Raw genomic sequence first — 18264 nt, 5'->3', positions numbered from 1 at the left:
CTGACTACAAAAGCCCTTTATTAACTCAGGAGGGTATTCCCTTCTCTCTTGCTCAACATCAGCCAGGTCCAGGGGCCAAGTACCATTTCTCTAATTTTATTCATAAATACTTTATACAAAACTCTGGGCACAAGCTTTGGACCCCCTGAGAGGCCTTGTGGCTGAAGAACTTGAGGTCATCTAGATGAAGGGCCTGGTTCCCCCTCAGGGAGGGAACGGCAAATAACAGAAATTCGTCGGCCCCGAGGGACCCGGTGCTCCCCAAAGAAGGACTCTTCATCTCGAAGGATCTGGTGGGAGAAGTCATATCGGGCAGGTCCCCTGGCGTGGAGGGCAAGAAAGGCTTGGGTCAGTGGCTGAAGGCAGGCTTGTTGCCCACCATGGTGCCCTTTCTATGCTGCTTGGGAATGGTAGCAGGCATTATAATTCCAGTGGCTAGGACTGACAGGGGCAAGGGATGAAGTCAATCACAAAGAGAACCCAAAAATTCTAAGATATCGCCCCAGCCCCCATTTCTAAAAGCTCTGCCCCTCTGGTTCTGAGGTCCTCCTACCTGAGGATATAGAGGGACCCAGGTTCCAGTAGCAATTCCAGCCATTCTTGAGGATCTTGGGTGTCAACTAGTCGCATGACACTGGGGGAGAGCAAGGAGAGGCCTGCAATGATGCCTCCACAGAACTGGCCAGAGAATTAGAACCACAAGATGTCAGAACTGAGACAGGGAAATCCAGAGATCATTCCACTGCAGTGATGGGAAGACTGAGACCCAAGAGGCAGCTAAGTGGCACAGTGGATAGAAAGCTGGGCCTGGAGTCAGGAAGACCCGAATTCAAATCTGGCCTCAGACACTTACTAGCTGTGTGGCTCTGGGCAAATCACTTAACCTCTGCTTCAGTTTTCTCAGTTGTAAAATGAGGATAATAATAGCACCAACCTTCCAAGGGGTTGTGAGGATCAAATGAGATAATAATTGTACAGTGCCCGGTACATGGTAAGTGCTATATCAATGTTAGCTATTACTGTTGTTACAATGAGAGCTCTAGAGATCATCCTGTTTCACTAATGGGAAGACTGAAGCCCAAGAGGCAGCTAGTGGATAAAGACAGCTGGGCTTGGACTCAGGAAGACCTGAATTTAAACCTGACCTCAGACGCTAGCTGTGTGACCCTGGGCAAGTCACTTAACCTCTGTCTCAGTTTCCTCCACTTTAATGTGGGGATAATAATAGCACCACTTCACAGGGTTATTGTGAGGATTAAAGAGGAGAATATTTGTAAAACACTTAACACAGTGCCTGGCACACAGTGGCTGCTTAATAAATGTTTGTTTCCTTCTCTCCTTCTGAAAAAGGGAAATGGCTTCCTCAAAAGTCACAAAAATAAGGGGAAGGGCAGGGAGGGACTTGGATCTCCTGGCTTTTTCTACCATACCAGAGAAGGGCAGGCATCACACAGGACCGGCCTCTTCTGTTACTGTAGAAGCCTCCATCCCTCTTCCTCACCCCACAGGCTGGGTGCCCTGCCCACCTTGATGCTATCCACATGGGGTTTGATGTAGCCATTTTGGTGGAGATCCAGGACATGAACCATCGGAAGCTGGGCCAAAGCTGGGGGGAAGGCAGTTACCCGAACCCGCTGCAGAATGGCCTGGCTTGCTTCTGACCAGTGTGACTTCTCTGTCTCTCGGAAGCCATGGATAGCCTACAGAGATGAAGAAACAATGGTTAGTTCTCTGAGTTCAGGGAAGCCTGGAAGCCACTCTGATGTCAATGGACCCAGGAGGAGTTGAGATAGAGTGAGAGGGCAGAGAGGGATCTGAGGGAGAAAGGAGTCAAAGTGAGAGGTAAATAAATGAGCTTTATTACTGAGGGGGCTAAAGACCTGTCAGTCCTCAACTGGTCAATAAACAAACATATTAAGCACCTGCGGGTGTGCCAAGCGCTGTACTAAGCTGAAGGCAGTAGGAACACAGAGTGATCACACACTAAGTTTAGGGCAACTGAGAAGAGTGAGAAGGGCATGAAAATGGAGGAGTGCTGAGGGACCAGGGGAGTTCCAGGGTTGGGCAAATGAAGGATTGAGAGGTCCTGGGGCTATGACCAACAAGCCTTGAGGAGCTGGGGCTTCAGGTCAGGGCGAAGAGCTAGGGGACCAAGGTATAAAGGAGACAGAGCAACAAGAAGGGTGAGGGGGCGGCCTAGGGTGGGGGGCGGGGATTCCAGCGGAGGAAGAGGAGGGTCAGGGCACAGGACTAGCAGAACCTGGGAGAAGGAACAGTGAAGAACTGGTACGAGGTCATAAGGATAGAAGTGACTGAGGGGGTGGGGGCACAGGGGACTTGGGAAGACAGAGGAGCTATAGAGAATGGTAGCATCTAGAGGGAAGGGGAACGGGCAGCCACACCTGGGGGCACCGCGGGCCGGGAGGGGCAGGGGCATTGGCACCTAGGGACACGGGGGGGGGGGGGGGGGGAGAGAGGGGAGCTGCGCAGGGGGGGGCGCCGGCGGGCGGGGGGGGGGGAGAAGGAACATTAGAGCCTGGAGGCACCGTGGGGCCGGGTGGGGGGAAGGGGGCGGGGACCGGGCCGCCCTCACTCACCGCGTCCCAGTGGTCGTACTCGTAGCGGCGGCGCCGTAGCTCGGGCTCCAGCTCCCGCCTCAGCGTCTCCTCTTCCACGGAGCTCAAGAAGCCAGGCCGCACCACTGCCGCGCCCCGCAACCGGCGAAGCACGGTGGGCCCGGAGCCCCGCAGCCAGCCGGGCCAGGCTCCCTGCCCCGGAGCCCGGAGCGCCCCCAGGGCCAAGCGCCCGCTCCAGACCATCGCCCGGCCGCCGCGGCCAGGTCAGGTAAGCACGGGCCGGCCCCCTCTCTGTCGCCCCTTCCCCTCACCGATTGGCTCGAGACATCGGAGGTCTGATGCTATTGGCTGCCTTCAGGCTCCGCCCCCCAGCCTCAGGATGACGTCGCGAGGCGCTCAACTGTCAGGTCTCCTCCAGCCTACGGCGCCCCCCCGACCAACGAAGGCTGGAGGCGGAGGAGGGGCGGCTTTCAAAGGAGGGGGCGTGGGACCCTACTTGCACGTGGTCCCAACCCGTCCTACCCAGGCGGCCCCACGTGCAGACTCCGACGGGCGCGCCTCTCGGCCAGTCCCACTTCCGGGCCGCGCTATTCTGAGCCGCCTGGGAGGGGGGAGCGAGAGCCGAGTCCAGGACCGGCTCGCGCCGCGGAGACTTACGTGGGCAGGCACGAACAGCCGGGAGAAATGACAAATGAGGAGTGGGAGGGCCTGGATCCAAACCTAACCTTTGCATGCGAGTCTTGGGCCTATTAGAGGAAGGCCTGGTCTCAAGCTGCACTCTAATGACCCATCTCTAAACCGTGCCAAGTACAGGAGTGGCATCAGGATCAGTAGGCTTGCAGCTGGAAGCCTGCCCAGGGAACCTCGAACTCTTAGCCCAGCCCCTTCATTTGACAAAAGAGGAAACAGACCAGGGTAGAAATGGCTGGCCCAAGGTCACAGGATAGCCATCTTCTGGAATCCTCTCAATCTAGAACTCTTTAGAGGGGCTGTAGGGTTGAAAGGCTTCCTATCCTTATTATTTTACTGGGGTGTACAGCTTGAGAACTGGGACTCATCTATACCCGGTTAAAGGCTGTGATTCATGGGCACCAGGGAGTTCAGGTCACATAAAAACGGGGACATAAGAGCATTCGTACTGCACTTGCAAAGATTTGTGAAGTACTTATATGTCCTCTCAGAAGGACCCTGGGTGGTAGGTGCCATCATTATCTCCATTTTATAGACAAGGAAACAACCTGAGAGGTTAATGCCTCTCCAGAATCATACAGTTGGGTATGTGGAGTGTGCAAATGTGTGCTACATGTGAGTACCCACGCACGCGCACGCACACGCACGCACACACAGGCATGCTTGTCCCATTGCCAGTAGGTTTTTGAGGCTGGATTTGCACTTGTCCTCCTGCCTCCAGGGCCATGGCTCTATCTACAGAGCCACTTAGCTGCCCTAGTATGTTTGTTGAATGAGGGAATACCTCAAGCTTTCTCTCCCTTCTTTAAAGAAAATAAAAAGGAAGACAGCGGGGACCAAAAAATGACCAAAGTTTTAATGTAAAACCCATGCTCGCTGGCAAGTCAGTTCTGGGGCAGTAGCCCAGAGCTCAGCCACTGCTCCCTCTGCTTCACCACCAGATGGGCCCCTGGACCCCCCAAAATCTAAAGCTACAACAGGAGTCCTGGGACAGAGCAGCACAGTGCAAAGGTCAGGGGAGAGCCAGTGTAGACAAGGGGGTATCACTTTGCGGGGATTTACTCCTCCCTGTCCACAGGGACGAATGGGCTTCATCCATCCTCAGGGCCCAACTGGTGCAGGGACTTCTGCAGACTCCTTTTGTACCAGTTCTGGCTCATCCTCTCCATCATGTGGGGGGTGCACCAGCACTTTGTCCAAGATTCCAAACTCCTGGGCTTCCATAGGGCTCATGTAGCGGTCCCTTTCCATGGCAGCCTCTGCAAGAGGGTAGAATCAAAGCAATGAAGGATAAAAGTTCCCTACACTTTTTGTAGAGTAAGAACCTAGATACCAAACACAAAAAGTCATCTGAACCCAGGATGCTCCTCCCACCCCCATCAAGAGCCTGACCAATCAGAGGTAGCTGTTTGAAAAGCTTAGCTCTAAAGCTACACTTGACCATGAACCTACAATCTTCTTCACTGAAGCTATAGCAGGACTAGACTTGGAATTTGGGAGACCTGGGCTCTAATTTTGCCTTAAACACTTACTAGCTATGTAACTCTGGGTAAGTTGCTTTAGCTTGCTGGGCCTCAGCTTCTTTCCTGTAAAATGGGATTTTAGAATTTTAATGTATTTTAGATTTAAATTTAAATGTATTTTAGAAATACATTTCCTATCTCAAAGGTTTATATTATTATGAGGGACCACTCTGTAAACCTCTAAACACTAAATAGTAAGATATGAACTATTATTATTTGCTGCTTGCTGTGTGTCCTTTGTTCTAGAAAACAACCATGACATCAGGTAGGTGATGCCATGACTTGCAAGTGAATTGGATATAAGTGAGGAAGGGCTGTGCCTCAGTCACCAGCCTCACTTTCTCCCTAGCCATCTAGGTCCAGTGGCCAGATATGGATCAGGACAAGTGGAGGTGGCCCAGGATGCAGTGGAGAACCTTGGCCTTTTCAAGCTAAAGTCTTTAACAGGTCTCAGTTTGCCTAAGGCAGTGCCCAATCAGTGATTAAGGCTTAATAAAAAACGAGGCAAAGAATGGCCTCTTTTAAAAGATCTGGGAGGGGAAGACCCATAAGGTTTCAGGCAAAAACAGAAAACAACTGTTATTTACATTCATTCTGAGCCAATCATGGCCCAAACAGTGACCAAGTAGAGCTTGCTGGAATCAGAGTGATTTAAGGTTAAGGATAGTTTTGGGTTTTTTTTTTTTTTTGCTTTTTGGAGGGCAATTGGGGTTAAGTGACTTGCCCAAAGTCACACGGCTAGTTTTTGTGTTAAGTGTAGGCCAGATTTGAACTCAGGTCCTCCTGACTCCAGGGCCGGTGCTCCATTCACTGCACCACCTAGCTACCCAAGGATGGTTTTTAAGAGAGAAAATCAAAAGCCCTAGCCAAACTGAGACCTGTTAAAGACCTTAGCTTGAAAAGGTCAAGGTCCCCTACTGTATCCTGGACCATCTCCAGCTGTCCTGATCAATATCTGCCTACTGGACCCAAATGGTTCCAGAGGAGAAAGTAAAGCAGGTGACTTTGTACAGCCCTCTTTCACTTAAAATCCAATTCACTTTCATGCCATGGCCATATCCCTGATATCTTGTTCCTTTTCAAGAATGAAGGACAAGCAACAAATTCTGTGTGTAGGAAAGCTGCCCACTAGGGACCAAACTTCCAGGTGGGTAACACTTATTTCCTCCTTCCCCTCTCCCTTCCTTCCATCCCTCCTTCCCTCTCCCTTCCTTCTTCCCTCCCTCTTCTCTTTCTTCTCTCTCTACACAGGGTATCACAGCCCTACCGGCAGGTGCTCTGCCCAAAGGGAATTTAACTTTTAATATTATTATTTACAACCAATAACAAGACCAGTAGGAGCCTCGGTGGAGAGGGTCTTGTGGGAAAGAAAGGCCTGGAGAGGCCCAAGCCCGAGGTACTCACCAATCACATCCAGAGGCTGCTTTGTGTGTTTGGCATAGATGCCATAGAGCTGCTTCTTCAGCTTCATGATCTCCTCAGCCTGAATGGCAATATCAGTGGCTTGTCCCTGGATGGGGGAGGAGGGGACCGGATGAACAGCCAGGGATGGCCCACACAGGGGACACTTCCCACCTTGCAGGAAGCCCAGCCTGCGGTCAATAATTCAACAAATACTTATTAAGTGCCTAATAAGGGCTCACATTTATATTGTGTTTTAAAAAAATGTACAAAGTAGTCCCTTATCACAATTCCGTGAGGGACACAGTGCAAAGGACTATTATCCTCATTTTACAGATTAGAAAACCGATATTCACAGAGGGAAAGTAACTAGCCCAGGGTCACAAAGGTACTGCCACTACCACAATCAATAAGTGTTTATGAAGGGCCAAATATGTGCTGAATGCTTAACAGCCAGAACTCAAATCCCAGCCATTCTTGATACAAATCCAGCACCTTTCCCTATGAAAACTGCCTGGTAAAACTGAGAAAAACACAAGGTTTCCATAGAATAGGCCTTGCTTTTGTGAAGGTTGTAGGGGCATAAGATGCAAGCCTATAACCCTAATGTAATGTAAGATAATGCATGATCAGGTCAGAGTCAGCCCTCAGTCAGGAAGATCTAGGTTCAAGTCTGACACATATGTGTTGGGATCCTGTGCAAATCACTTAACCTCTCAATGCTCTAAGCCAGACTGATTTAAGAAAACCACAAACCAACACTCTGTGCTCTATTCTGTGAAACATTTCCCAATGACATTTTAATCTCTTGGGAGTTGTGTGGGCTCCAATTTTGACACCTTTGCTGTAGACAACTCTCTAAGATGGTAAGTCCTGGAGAATGTGCTGATCTGTGCTGGTGGAGGGAGTTTACTTACCTGGGAGGTCCCTATATAACTGAAATCACAGGTGTGTGTCAATCTCTGTGCTATGCAATATAAGAGAATGACAGAAATACAAAATACAAAGGGCAATGAGAGACTGGGAGGGGGGAAGGCACCTCTTTACCAACTGGGAAGATCTGGGAAGGCTTCCTGGAGGCAACAGCATTTGAATTGGGCTTTAAAAAATGGGTGAATTCAAAGGAGGTAGAAGGATGTATCAGATGGGGCCTCTGTCCATTTCAAACCTGTCCTGAAACATTCTACCCTATCCCTCTCCAGAGGCTTCTGTCCTGAAATAGCATGAGAGTAAACAGTCAAAGGCCTAGGTTCTAGAGCTTTAGTATCCTAATCTGTAGAATGAGGATAACAATGCACTTAGTATCTCAAGGCTGTTACAGAGTTTCAAATACTTTATAAATCCCAAAGTGTTACATAAACAAAAGCTACTGGTACTATGGTTGGGATACCAATTTGTAAGCTGCAAAGTACCATATAAACACTAGATTCTACTGTGCAGGGGCATAGGGAGAAAGAGAGTAGAGGCAGAGAAGGAAGACTGATGGAGGGTGCAGAGTGGGGCTGGAGTGGAAATGGAGGGAGGGCTAGAGAAAAGTGGTAGGAAGGGAGTAAGAAAGGCAGGGATTTAGGAGCAGGAAGGAATGGGGAAGGTTAAGAGAGAATAAAGAACAAGGGAGTAGGAGGCCTAGATAGAGAGTTGAATGAAGACACAAGGAATAGGAGTTGAGGGGAAGGATGGGGCAATGGCGGGTGAAGGAAAGCGGGGATGGAGAGAGGTAAGGCTGCTTATTGCTATCAGAACATGACTCACCCGGGCCCCTCCAGATGGCTGGTGGATCATGATTCTAGAGTTGGGCAATGAGTGGCGCATGCCAGGGCAGCCAGCTGCAAGCAGCAGGGATCCCATGCTAGCTGCCTGGCCAACACACCAAGTGCTGACAGGATTCAAGATGTATTGCATAGTGTCATAGATGGCCAGGCCTGAAGTCACTATACCCCCTGAAGTAGGAGACAGGAACAGGATGAAGACAGGCTTCCACTCCCACTCCAATCACTAAGCAAATTTAATCCATACCCCAGGCTCCAAGTTCCCCAACCCAAATTTAGCCCAGTTTGAACTCTCGGCTCAAGGTTGGGGAACCTGCCCTTGCCTATGTCCTTCCCACAGAACACACACCAGGTGCTCCCTTCATCCGACCAAGGTCACCCTCTTCCCTCCTCCACCCTGGGATTCTCAGGAGCCCTCTGAGGCTCCTGGCCTGGTTCAAAGCCCAGCCCAAGCCCTACCTCCATCCCATCAGTATCTATCTATAGCATCTCCCCAGAGAGAAGCTGAGGACCAAGTCTTATGGTGGATTCACTGACCATACAAATGAGGCTCTACTCCTGCACAGGACTTCTTGAAGGTCTAGTTCAACCCAGCGGGGTTGAGCTATTACACGGAAGAGCCAGGATTCAAACCCAGATTTTCTCATTCTAATTCCAATGCTCTTTCTGTTGCATCAGGTTGGGAAAGAGACCCTCAGCAAATCCCTTTCCTTTTCTGGGCTTCAGTTTCCTCATTTGTAAAATTACCTCTAAGGTCCCTACTGGATTATTAGGAGGGGGGCCTAAGTAGGGGTTGTAGGGGTGGGGAAGGGCAGTTACTCACCAGGGCTATTGATGTACATGTGGATAGGTTTCTTGTTACTTTCTGACTGAAGGAAAAGCAGCTGGGCAATGACTAAACTGGCCAAACTGTCATCAATCTAGGCATAGAAAGGAGACAGAAGCGGGGGTGAAGGTTAATATCAGAAGGATGCCATAGGCTGGGCAATGAAATGAGGCAATAGATATCATACTCACAGGTCCCATAACACAGATGATCCGTTCTCGGAGTAGACGAGAGTAAATGTCATAGGCCCTTTCTCCCCGGCCCTACGTGAGGAGAGCAGAGTGAAGATGGGGGAAGGAGTCGAGGGTAAGGACATCAAGGTGGAGAGAGGGATAGAAAGGAACAGGACAGAGGCAGAGGAATGGGGCAAAGAATGGGTTAAGAGACAAAGTTGGGCAATGATATGGGGAAAAGGGAAATTACAAGATACAAGGGGCATCAAGGTAGGGACAAAGAGGGGGAAGGAATAAGGATTTATTAAGTGCTCACTATGTGCCAGCCACTGTGCCTTTAAAGTTCAGGAAGTTGAGGCAAATAGTGATTTAATGACTGTCCAGGGTCACACAGTGTCTTGAGGTCGGATTTGGACTCAGGTCTTCCTAACTCCAGGGCCAGAGGTCTTTGCACTGTTCTCCCAAGCTGCTTATGGGGGCATTCAGGCCCTCATCATCTTTCAACTAGAGCATTTGAAACAGTCTCACAATTGGTGTCTCCTCTCCAGTTCGTTCTACCTACACGATGCTGCCAAACTAATTTTTCTCAAGCATTGATCTGACCACAATACTCCACTACTCAGACAATTCCAGTGGCTATTATCTCTAGGAGGGAGAGGTCGAGTGGCACAATGGATCAAGCTCAGGCCTGGAGTCAGGAAGACCTGAGTTCAAATCCAGCCTCAGACACCTACTAGCTGGGTGACACCCAACAAGGTCATTTAACCCTGTTTGCCTCAGTTTTATCATCTGTAAAATAAGCTGAGCCATTCACTAAAGTATCTTTGCCAAGAAAACCCCAAATGGGGTCATGATGAGCCAGACACAACTGAACAACAAAATTACCTCCAGATCAAATAAAAACTGCTTGGTTTAGCTTTTAAAGCACTATTTATGGCTCTGGGCAGGGGTAGCCAAGTGGCCAAATGACTGGGCCTTGGAGTGCTGAAGTCTGGAGTTCAAATCCTACCTCAGACACTCAGTGGTTGGGACAAGTCACTTCATCTGTCTGCCTCGGCTTCCTCCACCGTAAAGTGGCGCTAACAGCACTCAGGATGACCGAGAATCAAATGAGTTAATACCCTTATGTCAGGTACCAGATCCTTTCATTCTCTGCACTTGTAAACTCAGCGCCCAGCACGATAGGTAGGCGCACGATAAATGCTTGATCGACAGGATGGGATGAGAGGTGAGGAAGGGGATGCCGACAAAAAGAACAGGGATAAAGGGATACAAGTGGGTATTAACAGGGTGGCTGAGGACAGGGGGAGGGGAGCAGAGGTGTAAGGGAAGGAGGGGTGCAGGGGCGGTAAATGCGGTTAGAGGGGTAGGGGGGGCAAGTTACCGTCTGCTCCACGACGATGGGGATGAGGGGCCGCGCCCACGTGGGGGTCCCGTGCAGGCTCCGAAGGGCCAGGCCCGCCCAGGAGCGCACCTGGAAAGGCCGCTGCGGGGGGACATGAGTGGGGTGAGCGGGACCCTGCCTGGACAACACCAGGTTCCCTCCTCCCACCAGCCTGGGTTTCCCCTTCTCGCTCGCCCGGCCCCTCTGCTCCCCCAGGGTTCAGGGTTCCCGCCCTTCCCTTGTGACCCCTGACCCCGAGCCCCCGCACCGCTATCCGGGGCCACATTCCGAGGCAGCAGAGCTACAGAAGACCGTGACGCGAGATCCGCACGCCGCCTGCTACCCGGAAGTAATCTTCCCCTTGGCGGGGGCGGGAACAGGGATAAGGAGACCTCAGATCAGTCGGCTGGACTACATGTCCCAGCGTGCCTCGCGGGACTCAAAGGGGTGGGGACTCAGCTCCCGGGGAGGCGCATGCGTCCTAGGCACGGGACAGGAGGCCTGAGCAGAGCCTCCTAGTGGTGGGTCTCGTAGGACTAAAGAAATGATGAAAGAAACGGATGGTACCCAGGCACGCACCCCACCCCTGCGGGCGTCTCCTAGGGCCTAGACCCTGAACCTGAGCCCCTAGGTCAGGAAGAGCCTTGCGAACTTGACCCTAGTTTTTGCCTCATTTTTGTTATTGTTCAGTCGTGTCCAGCCCTTTGTGACCCCATTTGGTGTTTTCTTAGCAAAAATACTGGAGTGCTTTGCTGTTTTCTTCCCCGGATCACTTTACAGATGAGGAAACTGAGGCAAACAGGGCTAAATGACTTGCCCAGGGTCACACAGCTAGCAAGTGTCTTGGGTCGAATCTGAACTCCGGAAGAGGATTCTTTCTGACTTTCAGGAAACTCCATCTCCTGCCACCTACCTGCCACTTTTTATGGAATTGGATCGCAGAGCCTCAGTGGTCATCATACACAGGTTCCCAAAGTGGGCGATACTTCCCCCTGGGGGGCGATGGACCAATTTCCCATGTAATTGGAGGGACGTTGAACAAAAACTAGGGGCCATGGAAGCATAAGAAAAGAAGAGAAGGACATTTTGAAAAACAGTAGATGTTTCATCTGTTGTTAACAGAGTTAAAGTCATAGTAATTGCATAATTACATTTTCCAAATAAACACACAAAATGCAAGTTACAACAAACCAGTGGTCAAATTTGCCAACAGGTCTTAACAAGCAAGTGTTGGTAGGTGAGCCTGCCTGGCATTATTGGGAAGTCCAACACACATTGCCAAAAGTACATATGTGTATAATGATTTGTTTGCAATACTATGTGGTTACATGACACAATATTGCACCATTAGGATTTCAATCCAAGAAAAAACCCACAAATTTACTATAAAGTATTAAATTTAAGATACATCATTTAAAAAATTATAGTTTTTTAAATGATGCAAATTTTAAAAAATATTAAAGGGTTAAAGAAAGTAGATTCCAAGGAGGGCATTGAGTAATTTTTTTTTCAAAGGGAAAAGTAGGCTAAATAAGTTTGGGAACCTCTGATCTAGTTGAACTCATAATCAAAAAGGATTACCCACTATACCTTACTTAGTAGTCATTTAGTCGTTCAGGCTTCCACTATTTCCATCCTAAAATAGAAATACTAAATAATAGCTTTAAAAAATAGCCTAAGCAATATCTTAAAAGACTTTTGTGGAGAATTTGCACAAGGTAAGCACTCACATGGAGGTCAGAAGAAGCCAAACAAGGCCACTTTTCAAGGTATCTCTGAAGAACTTTGGAATGGACTGGGAGACATGGGAGAGACACTGGCACAGGACTGCCTAGTATGGTGTAAGACTCTGTGCTCTATAAACGGCAGAATTGCAGTAGCTCAAAAGGAATGCGAGATGCACAAATTTAGAGACATCTCTGTTCCAGATGTTCATGTGGACTATTTGTGCCCAACCTTTGGTAGAGGCTTCCAAGTTTTCATAGTTCCGATTAGTCACAATTGGACATACTGTATGTAGACCCTGACAGTGATGTCATTTTGGTCCTCTTTGAGTATAAAGGACAACAACCAACCACTTCCATCCTAGCAACTACATCTCCCTTACAGTGAACAAATCAGATTTAGAATAGACTTTTTTCTCCTTGCTTTTTCCTCTCCCTTTGGAAGTATACGACGATATTGAGAAAAGACAAGAAAATATTAACTTCTGGGTTTTGGGCAAAGAGACAACTCCAACAGACTTCTGGATGATTGTTGCTTACCATCACTGCTATATTATGCCTCAGTTTCAGGCTTGTGATGGTCCAGAGTTCCAGAACTCCTTACTTGTTTCTTCTTTTGGTCCAGGTAGCCTGTAGACTACTCAGAAGATACAATTGTTTTTGCTTCTCCCTTTACTGGACTTTTCCATTAAGCTCCCACCATTTGGTTCCGAGATTTATTCACATGAGTATGTTTAATTTAATTTTTTATTGTGAACTTAACAAACATTAACATTTTGATGGACAAAGAATAGAAAACATTATATTTGAAACTGTCAACTTATATACAGTTTATTTTTTAAGTGTCTTGTTCAACACAATACTATTAAGAGGAATCCTCTTCTAAACTTCTTTCTTCTGTTTAATTGATGCCCTTTTCTTTCTTTTCTCCTTTTGTTTTCACACCATTCTCATTACCACCAACTCCCTGCCTCTCCTCCACCCCCACCCCAAATGGAAGCTCACTCTTGTAATCAGTAAGTTTAGTCAAGTTGAAAAAAGCCCTGGCTTTGGAGTCAGAAAACCTGGATTCAAATCTCATCTCTGGCACTTACTTGGGTCACCTTGGGCAAGTCACTGAACATTCTAGGGCCTAATCTTTAAAATAAAGGGGGATCATATGGGGGGTCTACATGGCATCTGAGGTCCCTTCCAGCTCTAGAGCTATTGAAGTAGCTAGGTGGCACAATGGACAGAGTGCCAGACCTGAAGTCAGGAAGACTGAGTTCAGTCCTGGTCTCAGCACTTACTACCTGTGTGACCCTGGGCAAGTCACATAAACTCTGCCCCAATTTTCCCATCTGTAAAATGGAAATAGTATCTACCCTGGAGGTTTGTTTTGAGGGTCAATGAGATAATAGTTATAAAGCATTTAGCATAGTTCCTGACAAGTAGTAAATACTATATGTGAAGTATTATATACTATATATAAAGCTAAATTAATCAACATATTATTTGTGCCTCTAAATGTATGTCTTTTTCTGCACCTATAGTTGGTCACTACTAAGTCTCTATGAGAGAGTATGCAGCATGTGTTATCTATCATCAATCGCGTTTGGTCACTGGATTTATCAGAGCTCTGAAGTTTTTCAAAGTTGTTTTTCCTTATTATGGTTATCATGTCCTTATAGTTCTGTTCATTTCACACTCTTCATTTTATCAGTTCATACACTCAGTCAACCATCATTTATTCAGTACTTGCTGTATGCCAGACACTGTGCTAAGCTCTGGGGATACAAAAAAGGCAAAAAGCATGGCCCCTACCCTCAAGAAGTTCACATTCTAATAGAGAAGGCGATATACAAATACTTATATGTACAAGATATATACAGTAGAAATGGAAGGTAATCTCAAAGGGAATAGGGGGAAAGAGGAAAGTCTAGTTGGGGCTGAGAGAAGAGCCTCTTGCAAAAGGTTTGACATGAGCTGAATCTTGAAAAAAATCCATGGAAGCCGTATGGTAATGGTGAAGAAGGAGAACATTCCGAGAGCAATGGACATCCAGCCAGTGAAAAGGCATGAAGATGGGAGATGGAATGTTATTGGCAAGAAATAACAAGTAAGAAAGGGATTAACATGTAAAGAGACTTGAAAAGTAGGAAAGAGCCAGGTTGTAAAACGTTTAAATCAAAGGATTTTATATTGGATCCCGGAGGTAATAAGGAGTCGTTGGAGTTTATTGGATAGGTGAATGATATAGTCAGACCAGCCAAAGGTGGCCAGATTGTAAAGAGCTTTAAATGCCAAACAGAGGCATTTATATTTGATCTTAGAGTTCATGGGCCACTGGAGTTAATATTGAGCATGACGAGGCCTGTGCTTTTAGGAAAATCACTTGAGCAGCTGAATGGAGGATGGATTAGGGTATGGAGAGATTTGAGGCAGGAATACTTAATTAGAAGGCTTAAATAAATACTTAATACTCCAGGCTTAAAGTGATAATAATAAAGCTAGTCTTTGTATAGTACTTTAAAGTCTACTTTACATATGTTCTCATTTAATGAGAGATTCTATCAGTGTGATGGCTATGTGTGTGAGGAGGAGACAAATATGAGAGATGTTTTGAAGGTAGAAATGATCAAGGCTTGGAAATAAATTAGGTAGGCTGAATGAGTGCAAGTCTTCAAAGAGATGGGAGTATCAGATCACATTACTTATTTCCTAAGGGTCAAGAAACAAGTTAGAACCAAACATGAAACAGTTGATTGGTTTAAGATTGGGAAAGGACTATGACAAGGCTGTATATTGTCACTTTATTTATTTAACTTATGTGCAGAATACATCATGTGAATGCCAGTCTGAACAAATCAAAAGCCAGAATTAAGGTTACTGGGAGAAATATCAATACCACTCTGATGGCAGAAAGTGAAGAAGTAAGAAGCCTCTTACTGAAGATGAAAGAAGAGAATGTAAAAGCTATTTTGAAGCTTAACGTTAAAAAACAAAAACTAAGATCATGGTAACACTTGCTGGCAAATAGATGGAAGAGAAATGGAAGCAGTATCAGATGTTATATTCTTGGGCTCAAAGATCACTGCTGATGGCAACGGCAGCCATGAAATTAAAAGACACTTGTTCCTTGGAAGGAAGGCTATGACAAATGTGGATGGCCTACTAAAAAGCAGAGACATCACCTTGCTGACATATGTAACTCTCTGGTTTTCCCAGTAGCAATGTAGGACTGTGAGAGTTGGACTCTAGGAAAGCTGAGTGCCTCAGAATGGATACTTTTTAATTGTGGTGCTGGAGAAGATTTTTGAGAGTCTCTTGGATAGCAAGGAGATCAAGTCAGTCAATACTTAAATTTACTCAGACTATTCACTGGAAAGTCAAATACAAAAACTGAAGCTTAAATACTTTGTCCACACAATGAGAATACAAGACTAATTGGAAAAGACCTTGATGTTGGGAAAGAGTGAAAGCAAAAGAAAGGTATGGCAGAGGATGAGATGGATAGGTAGTATGATGGAAGCAGTGAATATGAGCTTAGACAGACTTCAGGCAACAGTGGAGGATAGAATGGCTTGGCTGTAGTCCATGCTATGGTCTATGGAGTCATGAAGAATCAGACATGACTGAATGACTGAACGACAACAGCAGCAATTGAGTGTAAGAGCAAAGTCAAGGATAACACCTAGGCTTCCAACCTGGGAAACCAATTTTTAAAAAAGGCAGGGAGATGCCCTTGATAGCAGTGGGAAGTTTGGAGGAAGATAAGGTTTGGGGGATAAGATAATGAGGTCTATTCTGGAAATGTTGAACTTTGTATGCTTATGGGACACCCAGTTGAGATGTTTGAAAAGCAGTTAGTGATATGAGAATGGACCTCGGGAGAGAAGATAGAGACATATAAAACATATGAGCATTCATCTCCATAGAGATGATGAATGAACCCATGGGAGCTGATGAGATCATCAAACAAGATAAGCAAGATAGTATAGCAGGAGAAGAGAAAATGGCCCAGCTCAGAGTCTTGGAAATCACCCACAATTGGCCATCTTTATCCTGTTCAAGATCCAACAAAGGGGACTGAGAAGTAATCAGATAGCCAGGAGAACCAGGACAGCAGGGTTGTGCGAACCCAGAAAGAAGAAAGCAGCCGGGAAAAGAAGGTGACGGACAGTGTCAAAGATTGCAGAGAGGTCAAGAAGGGTGAGGACTAAGAAAGGCTGTTAGATATGATGATTGAGAGATCACCGATAACTTTGGAGAAAGCAGTTTCAGTTGGACTTATGAGTCCAGAAGTCAAATTGCAAAGGGTTCAGAATTGAGTGAGAGAAAAGAAAGTGGAGACAATAAGTAAAGATGGCTTTCTCAAGGAGAAAGAAATGGGGAGGAGAGAGAATCCCAGAAAGATTGGGGATGAATGTTTTTCCTACCATAGATTAGCTTGGGTTTTTTTTTTTTTTTGTTCAAACTTTCTCCAAACATTGTACTATTGGTATTTCTATTTGGAATCATTTTTTTCAACCATTAATAGAGATGAATATTTTGCCATTATAAACAACCACAACAGAAAACCCCATTCTACACAAATAAAATGTTAGAAACTTTTGTAAAAAATGGTTCACTTTATTTGATTAATCAGAGAATTCTTTGGTCACCTGTAGTCAAAATGTAATAAGATTTTAATGTTAAAATGGTCTTTTCAACATACTCTCACAAAACAAGTGTATTAATTTTTTTTTTCAGGTGGAGTAAAGTCAAATGTGTTCTATTTGACCATGGCAAATGGGTTTTTTGTTTATTCATATTTAGAAATATCTAAGTCTTTCAAGTGAAAATAGAATTTCATTTAAGATGGTGATATGAAAGGTTATAGAGAAGCCCAGCTTTTCCATATACACCCCAGCAAAAATCTAAAACAGTACCAGGTAGAACCAGTGATAAAAAATACCAGCTAAGTGGTATAGTGAATAGAATAGGCCTGGAGTCCCAACAAGACCAGAACTCAAATTCAGCCTCACACATTTACTAGCTGTGTGATCCTAGGAAAGTTACAACCTCTCTTAGGCTCAGTTCCCTCATCCACAAAATGGGGATAACAATAAACATTTATTAAGCACCTACTAAAATGCCAGTAAGGATTAGGAACCCTCTTCAAACATAGGTCTCCTAATTCTAAATTCAATGCTTTTTTCACTGCACTGTGATGACTCTGAACTCATACTTTCACTCAACCAAGTCAATAAACATTAAATGCCAACTGTATACCAGGCCCTGTGCTAAGCACTGAATATACAAAAAGAGGCAAAAGACAGTCCCTGCCTTTAAGGAACTAATAACATGCAAACAAATAAGAGAAATTAATGTTATACTATTATGTTAATGACTAGTTTTCAATTTTTGATTCACCCTTTAGACTCATCCCCTTAAAAGGTCAGTCAGTCTCAGAAGGGCATAGCTGAGTGATGAGATTGCTCATAGTGTCCAAGGCACATGCTCATTAACTAGGTTGGGTGGGACCCCACCCAACTAGGAAACCTAATTTCTATTGAGAGTATAAACAGAATCCAGTCTTGGCAGGCCTTTGCCTGGGGGAACAACCTCCAGTCCTTGGTCCTCTCCATTAGAGTTTAAGGCAACAATTCATGAAGGAGAAAAGTAACTAGAAAGATCCATTTGGAAATGGCTTCCCCTTTCCAGATGTCTTGAGGCTGCTGTGTCTTGTGATCAAGCCTACATTCTCAGCAGGAGGAACTGAAAACTTTTAGCCTACCTCCTCATTAAATGTCCACCAATTAGGGTTCAATTTCACTCAGAAGGCACATACCCAATTTACAGTGATTTAGAGCCTTTGTATCTTTGGTTACTGAGAGAAATCACTAACAATCAATTTATTGATTCCAGGATAGGCTAACTGATAAATTGATTATTAATTACCCAGAAATTCTGTCTCTCAGGAGTTTTACTCATCACACAAATATATACAAAGCAGGCTATATACAGGATAACTAGGAAATAATTAATAGTGGGAGAGTGATGGAATTAAGGGAGATTGAGGAAGTCTTTCTGTAGTAAGGATTTTAACTGGGACTTAACAGAAGCCAGGGAGGTCAGTAGTTGTAGTGGAGTAGAGGAAGCTTGGTCTCTGAGAAAAAAGAAAGAGAGAAAGGAAGGAAGGAAGGAAGGAAGGAAGGAAGGAAGGAAGGAAGGAAG

The 18264-nt window shown here is 46.0% G+C and overlaps 2 protein-coding genes across 2 annotated transcripts; both read right to left on the bottom strand.

Annotated features, from left to right (window-relative positions):
• Positions 1 to 80: 80 nt before the first annotated feature.
• ALKBH7 (alkB homolog 7) lies at positions 81 to 2892 on the bottom strand. The gene is made up of 4 exons (XM_069082873.1): positions 2598 to 2892; positions 1527 to 1700; positions 554 to 678; positions 81 to 321 (listed from the first exon to the last, which is right to left on the bottom strand). The coding sequence occupies exons 1-4, from the start codon at positions 2817 to 2819 to the stop codon at positions 177 to 179; spliced, it is 666 nt and encodes a 221-aa protein (XP_068938974.1). The 5' UTR covers positions 2820 to 2892; the 3' UTR covers positions 81 to 176.
• A 1208-nt stretch (positions 2893 to 4100) lies between these two features.
• CLPP (caseinolytic mitochondrial matrix peptidase proteolytic subunit) lies at positions 4101 to 10699 on the bottom strand. The gene is made up of 7 exons (XM_069082872.1): positions 10611 to 10699; positions 10343 to 10444; positions 8977 to 9048; positions 8783 to 8879; positions 7943 to 8130; positions 6194 to 6299; positions 4101 to 4525 (listed from the first exon to the last, which is right to left on the bottom strand). The coding sequence occupies exons 1-7, from the start codon at positions 10626 to 10628 to the stop codon at positions 4368 to 4370; spliced, it is 741 nt and encodes a 246-aa protein (XP_068938973.1). The 5' UTR covers positions 10629 to 10699; the 3' UTR covers positions 4101 to 4367.
• Between the last annotated feature and the right edge of the window lie 7565 nt (positions 10700 to 18264).

Source organism: Petaurus breviceps, unplaced genomic scaffold (genome assembly GCF_028583685.1).
Source record: "Petaurus breviceps papuanus isolate PSGF00001 unplaced genomic scaffold, PetGlider_PUasm1.0 172, whole genome shotgun sequence".
Lineage (NCBI taxonomy): Eukaryota > Metazoa > Chordata > Mammalia > Diprotodontia > Petauridae > Petaurus > Petaurus breviceps.
Note: the sequence above shows the minus strand (reverse complement) of the source record. Positions and strands in the feature narration are given on the sequence as shown.